Below are 13,627 nucleotides of genomic sequence, written 5' to 3' on the forward strand. Positions count from 1 at the left end.
GCTTAACGGATTAGCGCTATTAGCGGTTTAGCGGCTATTAAAGGCTTAAAGGCTTAGCGGATTAGCTGCTAAAAGGCTATTAAAGGCTTAGCGGCTTAGATAAAGGGGGGGAAAAGCGGAAAAAAAATCTCAAGACTCGCAAGACATTTTCGTCTTGCGAAGCAAGCCCATAGGGAAATTCGTCCTGCGAAGCAACTCAAAAACGGAAAACCCTTTCGTCTAGTGGGTTTTCCGTCTTGCGAGGCATTCGTCTTGCAGGGCACCACTGTATCTGATCTGAAACAACTTGTCATGGACTTCCAGCACAACCTTATGCAGGCTTACTCAGAAGTAAACCCTACATCTTACTAAAATAGCTAGTAAGTAAATAAAATAAATAAATAAAATAAAATAAGTAAATAAAAGCAGTAAATAAAATAAGTAAACCCTACACCTTACCCCTAAAATAGTTGCTGTTGGCAGGGCTGCAGGGGCTATGTCATACAAACCTGGCTTCTAAGACTGCTTACAGCAATGTATAATAAAATCTAAATGTAATATTTTAATAGATACCAGATAGTTGCCACAAAGATGGGGATGCTGCAACCACTGGCAGATATCCAGCAAATTTGTGGTTGCCAGATCCAGAGTCTCATCATTGACATGCATCCCAAGGCGAGGGATAATACCCCTCTCCCTCAGTGTTACATTTCAAGATGGGGAGGCAATATACCCCGATAGCCTAACCCAATTACAGGGATATCCATCTGTTCAAAGCTAGAGAAGAGTCTTGGGCCGTTTTTGGTGCAGAGGCTTTCCAAAGTGCATCAGAAACACAGCAACTCCCCAGGAAGGCTGGACTTTATTAATTTGTGTCTCTTGAGGCAAAAACAAGCTATGCTTCTTCCAACCTTGAAGTCACTGGAATTGTGCAGCACTTTGGAGGTGCTTTGAGTGCTTCGCCAACAGTGGGGATGATCCCCATCCCTATTCTCCAGCTCCTGAAACTGGGAAGAAGCCTGGTGCCTATCACCCTTGCCAGATGATAGTACAATACTTGCCATGACAAGTGGAATTGTGGAACCCTGGGCACCAGTTCTCCAGGACTGGGCCCCAAGGAACAGTATCAGGAAGAGATGGCCATGTTCATGTGTGTGGTTGTGTACAGTCAATTTCCTGTCATAAGATCAGTAAGCACTGGCTCCATCAAGTCAGGGCCAGTCCTACATTGTTCCCAACATGATCTGGGTGTTTCTGTAGGTTCAAGGTCGTTGCTAGGCCTAGAGTCCTACTGAAAGAAACAGCCTGTGATCTACTGCCATAGAAGATGTTTGGAAGCGTGCCAGAAGGATGTGATGTTCCCCAAAACAGTCTCCCATCAATAGTTACTCCACAATCTACTTTCTTCCGGCATGTTGTGGAGTGGCACCTGGGAGAATCTAGAAAGTTTGTCTCCTTTGCACTGCCTACCCAAGACTATTAGGTATTTACTTGATAGAAGCTTCCCAAAGAACATGAAAATTATCTGCAAATCGGGCATGAGGAAAAGCGATAGCACCATTTCATACCGTTATGTAATATGAAATGGCTTCTAAGAATATTCTATTTGTGAAGACAACCAACAGAAGACTTACTTCATCTTGCAGTGACTCTTCAACTTGCTCATCGTAATCTTCATCTTGCCTTTTCACTAATTAAAAAGCAAATTGTTAATGTATTAGCATGGCTGCTTTCAGAAATGTCCAGGCTTGCTGCAAGAAGAAAGCTGTAGAAAAGGAGCAGAGGGCAATTATTTGGTAGATCAACCCAAGGGCCGGGAGATTTGCTCTAAAAAGGATAGAAGGACCCTTGGATGATGACGTGCAGGAATAAATGACAACCTATCCCAAGACAAGTTAAGATAGTTTCATGTTTCTAGAATGAATTTTAATTGTTCTTATTCAGCTTGGAAATTCTGAATATTCAGTAGCATATTAAATATATGTTTATGTATTAAGTATATAAACATACTAAAATAAGAAAAAAGCTGTGTCAAGCTTTACTAAAAAATATTGCTGTAGCTACTGAGATAGATACAGAATTATCATCTTGTTTAAGGAATTTAGTGCTTTCTTGGGCTGGCACTTGACAACAGTGTTAATCAAAAGTATAGGCTGTGGTTCGTCATACACATTACTTATTTACCTCTTTTTTGTGAACCAGTTAGTTAAATTTAGAAGCTGTGCCTTGAGAAATATTTGGATGTCATTAAGCACCCTTAATTAAGCTTACCTTGCCTTAATTCTTGATTTTTAAAGTGCTCTTCTAGTTTTCCTTTCAATATTCCCCCAAGTTCTTCAAAGTGTTCATTGTTAAGGCAGCCATCTCCCATTACTTCAATACACTAATGAAATAAAGGTTCATCAACTTGAAAAATGATGTTCAAACATTTTCAAGTAATACTTTCCAAAACACTCTATATATAATAATATAAATAACTAATCATATTGTTTACATCCCACCTTTCCTCCAAAGAACTCAACACGGTGTACTTGCTTCTCTCTACTTCATTTTATAGGCTATATTACAAAGTCTGTGTAAAATATTAATAGTATGAGCTTTAACTAAATTAAATTTCCCTTTTATTGCTTTTAGATTATGAACAAACATCGCCACAGGCACAATCTTAGAAAAGTTATTCCTTCTTGTGAAAGAATTGTCTTCTCAAAGATTACCCGCTATACTTGTGGTCTTTTTTAAGTACTTGTGTTAAAAATAAATTTTAAATCAATCAATCAATCAATCAATCAATCAATCAATCCCCAACAGGGACTTTCCATGCACTATTCCAATCACTTAAATTGCAAACTAAATAAACATCTAAATCTACCTAATTCGGATTACCAGTTTTCAATGTAAAGCTAGATAGGTTTACCGGTATATTCTTGTACAGTAAGAAAACATACAGTTGGAACTAGGAGTTTTTGTTCACTAACCATTTAAACTTTAACAACCTTTCGCTGTTGCATCAGTTTTGTAAGAAAACTAGCAAGTTTGTTTGACAATTTCAAAAGAAATTCACAAACATTATAATCTCAATCACAAGGCACCTAAAGTTGATTGCTAAATATACTCTGCTTCACAATGCTAATACTGCTCTGCCTTTGCACAAAAATTCTTAGCCAAATAGAACTTTTTGCTTTTAGTTAGTGCTTTTACTTAGTGCTTTGCTACAAAAGGTGAATATTTCTGATTTCTTCTTGTAAGGAGGGGGAGTGTGAGCCTAAGGCTTATGGCTACTTGTACCTGCTTGTCCAAATTCAGATAAAACATGAGCACTAGGACAACATGAAAACCATTAATTTAAATTCTCTTTTCTTTCTCCTTACTGAAAATATAACATTTTCTATTCAGGGAGACAGGAATTGTAGCTCATGCAAAGTAAAATATTACCTTGGCAAAAGAATGCATTATTTCTGACAGTACATCTGAGTCAGGTTCTGTCCCTATGGCCTTGATAAGGGCATCACACATAAAATGCCACATCTGGGTGAGGTATTCTGGGCCACGAACTCTTGCACATTCCAGGAGCAAAGGCATAGATTCTGCAGCTGCCACACGAACACGTTGAATTCATTAAGGTAAATGACTGCCAAACATTTTTTTGCCAGTGTCAGACAACCACCAACCATATAGTTTCCTTCTTGAGGCTATGATCAAATCCCACTTTCCCCAGTTCAGAATCCTAGGACGCGAATTTAAATTACAATTAAGCATAGAACATTATATATCTGTTACAATTTGATTCCACTCAACGAAGTAAAAAACAAATGAAGTATAGCACATTTTTAAAAATCTGGGTAAACAATATTGATTCCTGGATTACATTTTGGACAACATGGAAGGATAAATGGTATAGTGCTTAGCAATTTTACATTTGAAAAGGAGTTTAAATATTGCCTATCCTTTCAAAATGAAGATAAATTAGAAAACACCTCCACATAATGTTCAAAACTGGTGGTGTGATCCTTCAGTGTTGCCTTAGCTGAATACAGTGGTACCTCGGGATAAGTAATTAATTTGTTCCGGAGGTCCATTCTTAACCTGAAACTGTTCTTAACCTGAAGCACCACTTTAGCTAATGAGGCCTCCCGCTGCGCCGCCAAAGCATGATTTCTGTTCTCATCCTGAAGCAAACTACTTAACCCGAGGTACAATTTCTGGGTTAGCGGATTCTGTAACCTGAAGCGTATGTAACCTAAAGCATATATAACCCGAGGTACCACTGTATAGGCCTTTGCATCATTGCAGCTAAATTAGAATCCTACACACTAGGGGCTGGATAACCTCCCCCCTGCCCTTGAGGACCACAACCCTTTTGGTGAAATTTGTTTGGGTTGCATGTCAACACTGGGCGAGGCTCAGAACCACTCCCTCTTACAAACAACCCCCTCTTCCAGGCCTAAACAATTAGGATTAAAAATCAGTTTCCACCAGCACAAGATGTTTTTGAGCCAAACTAGTATATGTGGAGAGGAATTTTTTGTGTGTGTGTGTGCATGTATGTTACAGTGCATGGAGAAAGGAGATTTAACTCTTCCTTTCTCAGCTGTGAAGCTCCCCTCTTAAAATCATCCCCAAGTGGCTATCAGGCTTACAAAAGTTCCCACTGGTGGCATTAATGGAAGTACTGTGGTTATTTTGGAGGCTGTGGGCTGGATGGGGAGATCCTACAGGTCACATTCAGCTTGTAAGCTGGAGATTCCCCATCCCTAAATATGGAAAGCAAGGCAGAATTATGCACATTTGCCACGGAAAAGCCTTAAAGAAGAGGGGTACCATTCTAACAGCCCTTTAAGATTCTTAATATGCTGATTCTGTATGAGTTCTATCCTGCCTCAATGACAAGATCTTGCAGCTCTTCCAAATAGCTTACAGCAGTGGTTCCCAACTGTTGGTCCATCGATGCTGGAGGTGGTGGTGGTCCGTAGCACCATTCACGATACAAAACCTACCACAGAGATATCAATTTTTTGAAAATGGGGGGTCCATGGCTTGGCTTTTGAAAAGCAGGGGGTTCCAGTACTTAGCAAACTGGGAACCTCTGGCTTACGGGATGACATCAAAGTACTTGTGAACATTTTGCAGGTTATAATATTAAAACTTCACAAGGCATTTATAGACACATTCTTGTAAAAGGATATCATCATGGAAATAGAATTTTAACAAAGGAACCATCAGTTTTACAACTTGCTCTGTGTACTCCACAAATCCTTCTTTCAGCTCTTTGGCATAGCAAACCTAAAACAAAAAAATGTAAGCAATTTAGAAAAGGAATACTGTTGTGCACTTATTAAATGACCATCAGGTATATTGAGAAACAATTAAGCAAACAGGAAAACTACACCTACAAAGATAAAGGAAAATGGGACGCTCTTGTGTCGCTTGTGATAAGTTGGTGCACTTTGTCTGATTAATTCATTCATACAAGTCTTTGATTTTACAGAACAATTAAATCTTTTAACAACAATAAAATTCCACAAGTGTTATCTAGTCTGTCCATACTCTTCTTTCACTAAAGTTGGTCCCACTTTCTCTTCTCTATTCCCAAGGGCAAATGCTCCCTATCATTAATAGCGTGAAAGAGCCTACTGAGTCACCAGGCTATTCCACCCTTTTTGCTACACCCTCCTAAATTTTAATTGCCCATGAGCCAAATTCAGCTCCTGAGCTGCAGTCTACTCCAGCTTCTGGGCCTCCATACTGCTGAATACTGATTTCAGTTCAAACCGTGTGGTCAAAATAGTACCCACCAACATCTGGCATGCAGTTGCTTTTTCTTCAAGGCCTGCAGTCTTGATACCAAAACTCTGCTGGTCACCCAGATTTACAAATTCCCAGCCATCATCGTCACTCATGTTCTCCATATCTTGTGCTATCAAGAGAGAAAATGATTAGGAGAGCTGTGCCCTTCCTTACAGCTAATTTAAGAATGGAATAAGTCTCAGAACTTACTGTCAAGGAGAGCCACTTCGGGCTTAATTGATGCAGTTTTCATTAAAGGACCCATCACAACAGGGAGGTACTGTTGGAATTCCTTTCCAAGGATCTTGCACATTCTAGCCCATGCAGAAATCATATACGATATCTGAAAATTAAGAGCCTTAGTTTACTTTTCTTTTCTGCAAGAATACTTTCTTAAAAGTTGCATTACTGCCTGTGCTGAGCAAAAATCAAACCCATCTTAAAAATTAAGTCGTACAGATGCTTCACATTGATGTTAGGAATTATTTTCTACAGGCAACAGCTGAGCAGTAATCCTTAGCATTTCAAAATTGTAGTTTTGAAGATTTCTAGGGAGAGCGTTCCAAGTCCCCATACTGCAGATAGGGGTGAGGCTGAAAAAGAATAGCTTGCCCAAGGCCATCTAGTAAGCTCATGGGCAGAGGTACGATGAGAAGGGAACATTTCATCTCGGTAGCCAAAAGCCACTCTCCCATTAGATAACAAAAACTGCAATCAGCTGGAGCCACAACACTCAGCAGGAAATTAAAAAGTCAAAACTTTTGACTCCAGTCAAAAGTGGTTTCTGAATACTGCATTGATAAAGATGTAGGAAAGTACCAGAGAACTGTACCATACCAATGTTATAAACAAAGCATATTCCTTATCTGGCTTCCCCAGTGAATCCTATTTTCTGTATACGAACTGTCCCTATAGGCAAGGATTGTGACTATAGGAAAAAGTGACTCCAGAGAGCAGTGGGACAAATGCAGAAGCTACTGAAGATTGGAACTCACCAATCACCCAGTACAATGATGAATGGGGTTGGAGAAAAGTCTCAGATTTTTTTCCATCTCATCTCCACTCTATCACACAATGAGCCTTTAGCTAGTTTGGTATAAAGCTAGCATTAGTTCCACAGCTTTTCCCTTCTCCAAATACAACCAACTGGAAAAAGGCAGATTTGGGCCACTTACGTACAGTGAAATCTCGAACCAAGCTAAAACTAAAACAAGTCACATTGCCACAGAAACCTTTTAATCTACAGATCCTACTAAAAATGCATGTGGCAACAGAAATTTTGGCCAAAGTATGGATCAGCTTTCTAAACAGCCACCACCCTGACAACAGGCAAGAGATACTCTAGTAATAAGGTGCTTTCAAAGGTAAAAGTAATGCTTTGACATACCTGAGGGTCGTCATCTTCCAGGTCATTGAAGTCAGTCTGTGTTTTCAGCAAGAGCTGCATCACATCTGATGCATCCTGCATGAACTATAAATAGGAAGAACCAAGAAATTATGTCAGGGCGGCTAAATAGTTATTTTCTAAGTAAAAAGCTTAAAACTTGTGAAAAGATACTCATGGTTTTAAACTGGTTTCAATCAAAGAATGCAAGAACACTGCAATGAAGTTATGAACATTTGAAGTGACATCGAAAGCAGTGAAACCAAGTGCATTCAGATGCCGCTTGCTGCTAACTTATATAGTTATTCAAAATTTCAGAAAAGAATTGTAGCGCCAGATGGAAACAGTTATGTAATCCAAACACCTGCACAAATGCAACGGTCGCCACACCAAAGCAACCTGAATGGATTACACTTCAAGACAATAGTTTCTTATAAGAGACCAGAAAGGATATGAAAGCACCACAGTAGTGTTGCAAATAAACATGGGTTCACCATCCATACTAAACTGGAGAGTCCAGATCAGCTACAGAAATCTGACACCACAGGGAAGAAACAGGATCTATCTAGTTGGCCTCTAAGAACCTACTTCATTTAGAATGCCAGCTTTAGATTAGTCATTTCTGCTATCTTAAAAACCCTGGAGATCCCAGGAGAAAATGTGAGTTCATGAGTTATTACAGAGAGAGCCTACTACATACTGAAATACAGCAGAGAACAAGGTCCTAAGCAGAAATCATAAAATAATAGCCAAACACATAAAACAACCAAATTTATTTTCAGTTTGTGTGTTGAACCAAAGATGAACTGTTACAGAAGCTCTGCTAATGCCATCTTGGTAGTCAAGATAACTCTACAATTAATTGGTAGTTGTTGTAGAAATGAGCTCATATATGCTTATATTCACTTGCTTTGATATAAACTAATTGGCTTGCTTTGATGTTATCCTTATCGGTGGGCTTGGGGTCCTGGGCTCTAAGCCCAGAAAGGAGAACTATCTGTAATAGTTGGGTATTTGCCACCTATGCCTTCATCTTGGCAGGGGAAGCAATGGGAGGTCCTGGGCAGCATGATGGATGTTGTTTTGTTTATAAAGAATGTGGGCACTTTTGCTTAGGTGCGGACAAGTCATCTCCTAGCTGTGGACTCCATCCCATGTCTGCAAAGGCTAGGAGAACTGGCAGGCTGATTAGCTATAGGTCTGTAACTTTCTTAATAAAGAATTAGAACTGGTCATTCAGATGTCTTGGGCAGGGCTGCCTCCTAACACCAGTGTTGCTGCTGCTCACTAGGACAAAGGTGAGATTTTGGGCTGAAAAGGCACATAGAGAGAGCTGTCAGTGCATCCACGCAACCCTTACTCTGATGCGTGACAGCGATGCCAGTTTTGGGAGTGTGGCTTCACAGCACCACCTCACCATGCCAGCTGTTCCTGGCTTGAATACAATACTGTTCACTACACAATTAAAGAGCCAGAGGATGACTTGGCCTCATGGAATCCCTCCCTCCCCACTCCTGCTGTGTGACTGAGGACGAATTTGGGAGCTTTTGCATCTTTTCAGTTAACCGTGGTTTGTTGCATCAACTATCAGCAGCTAACACCAACTATGGGCAGTTTGAAACAAGACAACTTCAAACCAGTTTCTGAAGCTAGATTTCTTAAATAACATTGTTTTAAGTGCATGCACTGGTTTACAGTACATAGGAAACTGTGGTTACATAAAAAATAGATCAAAAGCTTCAAGAACCTTCTCCTAGCTATGTGGGAGGAGAAGAGGGGAGCATGAGAGCTTTGGGCTGACTGAGGCTTGATCATATTGCACTAAGACAGGGGTATAAAACTTTTTGGGGGCTGGAGGTCACAATACACAACTGAAAAACTGGGAGGGAACCACTCTTGAGAACGCCCTCTGCCTGGTTCCCTGTAACCACTAGCAGTAGTATTAATAGTCAGCATACATTAATAACACAAGAGCTTGCTACATCAGGTCAGTGGCCCATAGAGTACAGTATCCTGCTCTCATAATAACAAACCCGATGCCTATGGGAAGCCCAAAAGCAGTATCTGACCGCAACAGCACTCTACCCCCTTGTGATTCCCAGCTGCTGGTATTCTGGGGTATTTGCACACACAAAGCTATCTCCCATGAAAACATAGGCGCTTATTTAATTCTTATCAACTTACCTTTTCTTTACCTACTGCAAGGCCAATTAAGCTGATGCATTCTATGGTTTTCCCTCTCAAGAGTCTAAGTTCCTTCTGCACAGCATTCTCAACAATGTGTTTAAGAGAAGGCATAAATAAATCATAGTATGGAACAAACTTTTCTTCTGCTGTGTCAGCAACTGATGCAATGGATGTAACGACCTGTTCCAGAACCAACTTAGTGCCTTTTTCAATCAGCTGTTGGGAGTAAAAAAAATTATTATTTTTTAAAAAACTTCATGAAATCTCAAAGCAGGATTTTAGTCAAACCAATTCTGCTTTCAAATCATCCTCCAATTGATTGTCTTACCTCCTGCAATTTTAATACCATAGTGGAATGAAGATGCTTCACTAAGTTATCTAAGTAAGGAATAAGCAGTGATTTGGGACAGTCTTCAGTAAAGTTGATCAGAGCAGCGGCTGCATGAGCCTGAACTCGCTGATTGCCTTGGTCTTCCATGGTCTGCAGAAGAGCTGCAATTACCTACAACACAGATGGCTACTGTGAGTGAATTGTCTCAGAATGAATTTGGCTGATATTGAATTACATAGCTTTCTACTTGCCTTCTCATGGAATTTTTTCTGGAAGCCTGGTGCAAAGTCTGTAGCCATCTGGCCAATTGCATTGCAAGCTGCATATCTTACTCTTGGGTGCTGAAATATTTAGCTTTGATTAATAAATTCATAAAATAATCAAATGCAAACTTTGAAGAAGGCAAGTGCTTTAAACTTACAGGGTCCTGAAGAAAAAGCAAAACCAGGTTAACTATTTCATTCAGAATCCCCTCCATCTGTTGGTGACAGCCTTCGCCAATAGCTGAGAGAGCCATCAAGCCAGCATGTCTACACTTCCAGTCAGCTGCATTGAAAGATATTGAATAGAAGAAATATTGTTTAGTAAAACAATTCTTTTTCTTTTCTCCTCCTGTGATGAGGCTGCATTTTAATATTTTAATGTTTCAATATTTTAATGTTGTATTTTAATCTTGTTTTTAAGTTGTATTCATTCAACTTGTTTTTATTATTGCTTGTTAGCCACCCTGAGCCCAGCCTTGGCTGGGGAGGGTGGGGTATAAATAAAAATTATTATTATTATTATTAAGCATACAGAAACTAGGAATATATTTTTACACATAACATAAATCTCTTCAAGCCAATTTCAGTGGCTCTCTCTCTTATTCTAAGAAGTGAATACAACCTTCATCCTTTTCTCTCTCAAGCTGCACATTGTGGTTTGAGATCCTGGTCAGTAAACTGATATTAAGGAACCAAGGCCTGCCATATCAAAAGCCACAAGCAATGTGAATTGGGAAAGGGGAGCACATGCTTCCTCCAGTGGTTTAAAAACAGATTTTTTTCCTTTCCAGAGGTAAAGTGCTCGGCTTTTAGCAGTATTTCCCCCTCCACAGATTTCAAAGTATATTCCTGTAAACGAAGATCAGCTGTTATAGCAACTTCCGCTGGACTTTGAAAGCTGTCAATCACATGTCATAATTATGACATCAGGTAACAGATTGGTGGTCTTGCCCACAAGCTGAAAGTTCGCTCACAGGAGCCGGGAAAAGTACGGATTTGACTCGGTCTAATTCTCCACATCTGCATTACAGCAAAGGTTAGAATGCAAGGCAGGCAGATGAAATCCTACTACCCATTTATTTGTTTGGACAAATAAGGAGAATGACACATTGATACTCCTGTTCACACACTTGGGACACTCCTTGAATTGGAGGAAAGGTTTACAGTCACAATGAAGAACAATCTTGGATTGCAGAACAGAATCAATCCTGATGAATCCGTTCCCAGAAACTTTAAATATTAGGAAAAATGAATAGCTCTCTTCTCCTACAAGCAATAACTGCACAAGAAGCTCCTACTAAAGATCACTCAGAACTGTTGCTGAAAGAACAAATTGCACCTTGCCACTGGCTTCAAAGTTACTTAAGCCTGACATTTTTCACTTGTTTTAACAGCTCAGCACCAGAAGCATTACCACTGATTAGCATGTTGTAACATCTGCCTTGAGTCCAAAATTAAATTACTTACGATTCTGAAGCATCTGCATAATATGTTCTTTTATCATAGGCAGGACAAGTTTTCCACCAAGGCCACAAGCCATTCTGTCCAACGCACTCTCACCAGCAACAGCATTGCTAAAGTAAGTTTGTAAAAAAATAAAAACCTGTAAGTCAAAATTTAGGATAATAGCCAATGCATTGCATCCAACAAAGTCATATTCAAAGCAGACCCTATGAAATCAATGGGCTTGCAATTTAGTCTTGACTGACTTTAATCTGCCAATTTCAATGCAATCTCCTCCAAGAATGACTTAACTAGTTCCAACCCAATAAATTAAGTACTCAGTTGTATTCCTTCAGATATGCTTCCTAGTATTTTTGATTTCTCAGGAAAACAATGTGTACTTTATCCATTAGATGCAAAGGTATTCAGAGGCACAGCTTTCATGACACATTTTAAAACTGAAATCTATTTGTATAGATTTTTTATTAAACCCACTTCTGTTCTTAATATAAATTCATCAAGACATTTAATATACTGAATTTTATATTTCATACTGGGAGATGGGCTATGCTCCCCCCAAATCAGCATATAAATAATAAAAGTTGACTTCTGGTTTCAAATGATGGCATAGTCAGATACTCTTCAGTTACTCCTGGAATTGTGGGCCTGATAATTACACAAACTGACCCAGTGGACTGAAAGCAGGTGATTATTTTTCAAAGAGTGATTTTCTGTGAGATCATGGCATCTAAAACTCAAGTGCATCTGCCACGAACTTGAAGACATCAGCCTCTCACCAGGCTTCAGGGACAGTGGGAATTGCTGAAGATTCTAGAATCACAGAATTCTAGAGCTGGAGGGGACCACAAGGGTCATCTAGTTCAACCCCCTGCAATGCAGGAATCTTTTGCCCAACGTGGGGCATGGACCCACAACCCTGAGCATAAGCGTCACATGCGCTAATGACTGACCTATTCCAATAATGTCAATTCTTAAAAAGATGGCTGGACAATAAAAGCTATAAAAGCCTATTAAAGAATCCGTTGATCAGCTTCATGATTCTGTACAGAGCACTGCAGCTAGGCTTGATCAAGCAGAATCCAGAATGTCTAAATTGGACAACAGTGCAGCTGCATATGACACATCAATGGCGGCACTACAGAAATCTACTTATGTGATGATGGCTAGAATGCTTCAACTTGAAAACCGCACACAAAAATGCAATATGGATTCTTGGCAATCTGGCCAAAAGTAAGATCAGCCCGTTAAGTTCATTGAAAATGTTTTATGAAAGATATTGGCATTACCTGAATATTATCGACTTAGTAGAGATCGGGCTCACCAGATATCAGCCCTCTCTTTACAGGTTACAGATAAACTTTGCCAATTTTTTGATATATATTTTTTTCCCATTTTAAGTTAGAGAGTTTCCGCTGCAATGTGCCAGAAAGGGGTAACTTCAGTGAGGAATGGAACAGCATAATATTATGCTATTTGCAGATTGCACAAAAGAGACTCTAGTCAACAGAGATTTTTAATGAAGCATGGCAACAGGAAATTATTTACTTGGTAAGTTTCCCTGCTACTTTTTGCTTTTGTATAGGTGATCAACAACATTCATTTTTCATCCCAGTACAAAGCAGAGGAACAACACATCCCTGGAATAAATCCAACATCGGATGCAGAGTGAAATGTTCCAGTGCTTTAAGGCCTTCTCTTCTGCTATCGCTGCTGGACTGGAGATACTAATTTGAAGTGATTACGGCTTATCTTCATTGCAAAGGCGTACGTGGCATTAAATCGTGATGTGACCGAGGACATTCCTTCAACTTAGAACTGTGGCCTTTTTATTATGCTCTTACAGATTGTTACATATTATTAATGTTTGTATTCCTTTTTAAAAAATGATACTTTATTATGAAATAAAATAAATAAGAGAAAAAATTGGGTAAACAAAGAAAAGGTTCACTGCCATTATCTCAAAACAAAGTATATTCTCAAGAGACTACAGAATGAATTAGATGCTACAACAAAAACCGACCTGATACAGAAAAAATACAGAACAAATGTTATGAATACCAAATAAAGCCATATCTCCTCAGGGCTTCCATCACTCTGATTGGCCTGTCATATGAGCAGCAAATGCATAGGTTAAGCTGCACCCCGAGATACCCTTAATTTAGGAATCAGTTTCTCAGAAATGAGAACAAGCATTACTTTATTGAACCAATATTTAAAGAAAAACCTAAGGACTCC

At 39.4% G+C, this 13,627-nt stretch overlaps 1 protein-coding gene and 1 long non-coding RNA gene across 3 annotated transcripts in view; one reads left to right on the forward strand and one right to left on the reverse strand.

Annotated features, from left to right (window-relative positions):
• The window catches only part of LOC308475980, a 1,233,414-nt gene that overhangs the window by 169,906 nt on the left and 1,049,881 nt on the right, over positions 1 to 13,627 (forward strand). The gene's annotated exons all lie outside the window — the stretch shown is intronic.
• The window catches only part of IPO5 (importin 5), a 42,359-nt gene that overhangs the window by 7,776 nt on the left and 20,956 nt on the right, over positions 1 to 13,627 (reverse strand). For both annotated transcript variants that reach the window (XM_081002973.1, XM_081002974.1), the window contains exons 10-21: positions 11,396 to 11,502; positions 10,087 to 10,211; positions 9,917 to 10,006; positions 9,663 to 9,836; positions 9,332 to 9,550; positions 7,151 to 7,234; positions 5,974 to 6,106; positions 5,772 to 5,893; positions 5,163 to 5,259; positions 3,412 to 3,584; positions 2,251 to 2,362; positions 1,614 to 1,669 (exon numbers count right to left, since the gene is read on the reverse strand). In XM_081002973.1, the coding sequence (XP_080859099.1) occupies positions 1,614 to 1,669; positions 2,251 to 2,362; positions 3,412 to 3,584; positions 5,163 to 5,259; positions 5,772 to 5,893; positions 5,974 to 6,106; positions 7,151 to 7,234; positions 9,332 to 9,550; positions 9,663 to 9,836; positions 9,917 to 10,006; positions 10,087 to 10,211; positions 11,396 to 11,502 (1,492 nt within the window). The remainder of the gene's footprint in view (positions 1 to 1,613; positions 1,670 to 2,250; positions 2,363 to 3,411; positions 3,585 to 5,162; positions 5,260 to 5,771; positions 5,894 to 5,973; positions 6,107 to 7,150; positions 7,235 to 9,331; positions 9,551 to 9,662; positions 9,837 to 9,916; positions 10,007 to 10,086; positions 10,212 to 11,395; positions 11,503 to 13,627) is intronic.

Source organism: Podarcis pityusensis, assembly GCF_964106645.2.
Source record: "Podarcis pityusensis genome assembly, chromosome: 4".
NCBI lineage: Eukaryota > Metazoa > Chordata > Lepidosauria > Squamata > Lacertidae > Podarcis > Podarcis pityusensis.